At 52.2% G+C, this 1,858-nt stretch overlaps 1 protein-coding gene across 1 annotated transcript in view; it reads left to right on the top strand.

Annotated features, from left to right (window-relative positions):
- Window positions 1-1,858, top strand: part of XPO7 (exportin 7) — a 59,941-nt gene that overhangs the window by 38,020 nt on the left and 20,063 nt on the right. Inside the window, exon 17 of the mRNA XM_017732504.1 lies at window positions 606-669. Within this exon, the coding sequence (XP_017587993.1) occupies window positions 606-669 (64 nt within the window). The remainder of the gene's footprint in view (window positions 1-605; window positions 670-1,858) is intronic.

Below are 1,858 nucleotides of genomic sequence, written 5' to 3'. Positions count from 1 at the left end.
GCTGGGGAGGGGGTGTTTTAATTGTGGATCCGAATTCCTTTGGAGTTGAGCAGATCCCGGTCTCTCTCCTGGTTTTCCTGACGTTCCAGAAGTTCCAGAATAGTCCAGAAGTTCCAAAAATTCCAGAATTCCAGACCCTTTTTCACTGGGGGTCTCCCCAAGCTGAGATTTGCACAATTTGGGTTATCCTTGGAAAAACCAGAAGGGAATTCCCAATTTATTGAATCATCCAGGCACAATCCCTTTCTTCCAGCCTGGCCCTGGAAGTGTTTTTCCAGGAATTCCAGTGGGTGGCTGGAGTGGGGATTTTTTAATTGTGGATCAGAATTCCTTTGGAATTGAGCAGATCCCAGTCTCTCTCCTGGTTTTCCAGAAGTCCCAGAAGTTCCAGACCCTGAGTTTTTCCAGAAATTCCAGAAGTTCTACCCCAATTTTTCCCCCGGTGCTCACTGGGGGTCTCCCCAAGGCCAGCTTGGGTTATCCTCGAAAAAACCAGAGAGAATCCCAAATTTCTCGAGCAATCCAGGCACAATCCCTTTCCTCCAGCCTGCCTCTGGAAGTGTTTTTCCAGGAATTCCAGGGTTTCTTCCTTGACCTCCCTGCACCTACAGCAGCGTGAGGAAGCTGGTGAAGCTCAGCGCCGTGCAGTTCATGCTGAACAATCACACGGTGAGCGCTCCCCTTCCCTCCCTGCCCCATTCCCAGCCCTTCCAGCTGCGAGAATTCCACACCTGGATACCCTTTGGAAGTGGATCCGGCTCCCTGTACTTCCATGGTGCTGGAGAAGCCTCTGGAAAATGGGATTTTTGTGAAAGTTTGGGGGGTTTTCATTAAAACTCTCGGGTTTGGAGGGGCTGGGATTTGGTGGCGCTTCCCATTCCCTTCCTGGCTCATTCCCAACCCTTCCAGCATCCCCAGCAGAGAGAATTCCACACCCTTTGGAAGTGGATCCGGCTCCCTGTACTTCCATGGTGCTGGAGAAGCCTCTGGAAAATGGGATTTTTGTGAAAGTTTGGGGGGTTTTCATTAAAACTCTCGGGTTTGGAGGGGCTGGGATTTGGTGGTGCTTCCCATTCCCTTCCTGGCTCATTCCCAACCCTTCCAGCATCTCCAGCTGGGAGAATTCCACACCTGGATACCCTTTGGAATTCCAGCATCCCCAGCTGGGAGAATTCCACACCCTTTGGAAGTTGATCCGGCTCCCTGTGCTTCCGTGGTGCTGGAGGAGCCTCTGGAAAATGGGATTTTTGTGAAAGTTTGGGGGTTTTTGGTTAAAACTTCTGGGTTTGGAGGGGCTGGGATTTGGTGGCGCTTCCCATTCCCTTCCTACTTCATTCCCAGCCCTTCCAGCATCCCCAGCTGGGAGAATTCCACACCTGGATACCCTTTGGAAGTGGATCCGGCTCCCTGTGCTTCTGTGGTGCTGGAGGAGCCTCTGGAAAATGGGATTTTTGTTAAAATTTTGGGGTTTTTGGTTAAAACTCCTGGGTTTGGAGGGGCTGGGATTTGGTGGCGCTTCCCATTCCCAAAGGATCCGTGTGGGATCTGCTCTCCACTAAATCCAGATTCATCCCTGGAAATTTCCCAGGCCAGGCTGGATGGGGCTTGGAGCAGCCTGGGCTGGTGGAAGGATGGGATTGCAGATCCCTTCCCACCCAAACCATTCCAGGATTTCCATTCCGGGACGTTCCCAGCACTGGAGCCCTCGGGCTCCCAGCAGCACTTCCAGAGGGTTTGCATTCCCTGCTGGAATGAGGGGATGTTTCCAGGCATTCTCACAGTCTGGGTTCAGTCTGGGATTCCATTTTTCCCTGGAGAAGAGCTGGGAATGAGCCTGAGGGATTCCCTAAAGGAGCAC

The sequence above is a fragment of the Corvus brachyrhynchos genome, unplaced genomic scaffold (genome assembly GCF_000691975.1).
Source record: "Corvus brachyrhynchos isolate BGI_N302 unplaced genomic scaffold, ASM69197v1 scaffold150, whole genome shotgun sequence".
Taxonomy (NCBI): Eukaryota; Metazoa; Chordata; class Aves; order Passeriformes; family Corvidae; genus Corvus; species Corvus brachyrhynchos.
Note: the sequence above shows the minus strand (reverse complement) of the source record. Positions and strands in the feature narration are given on the sequence as shown.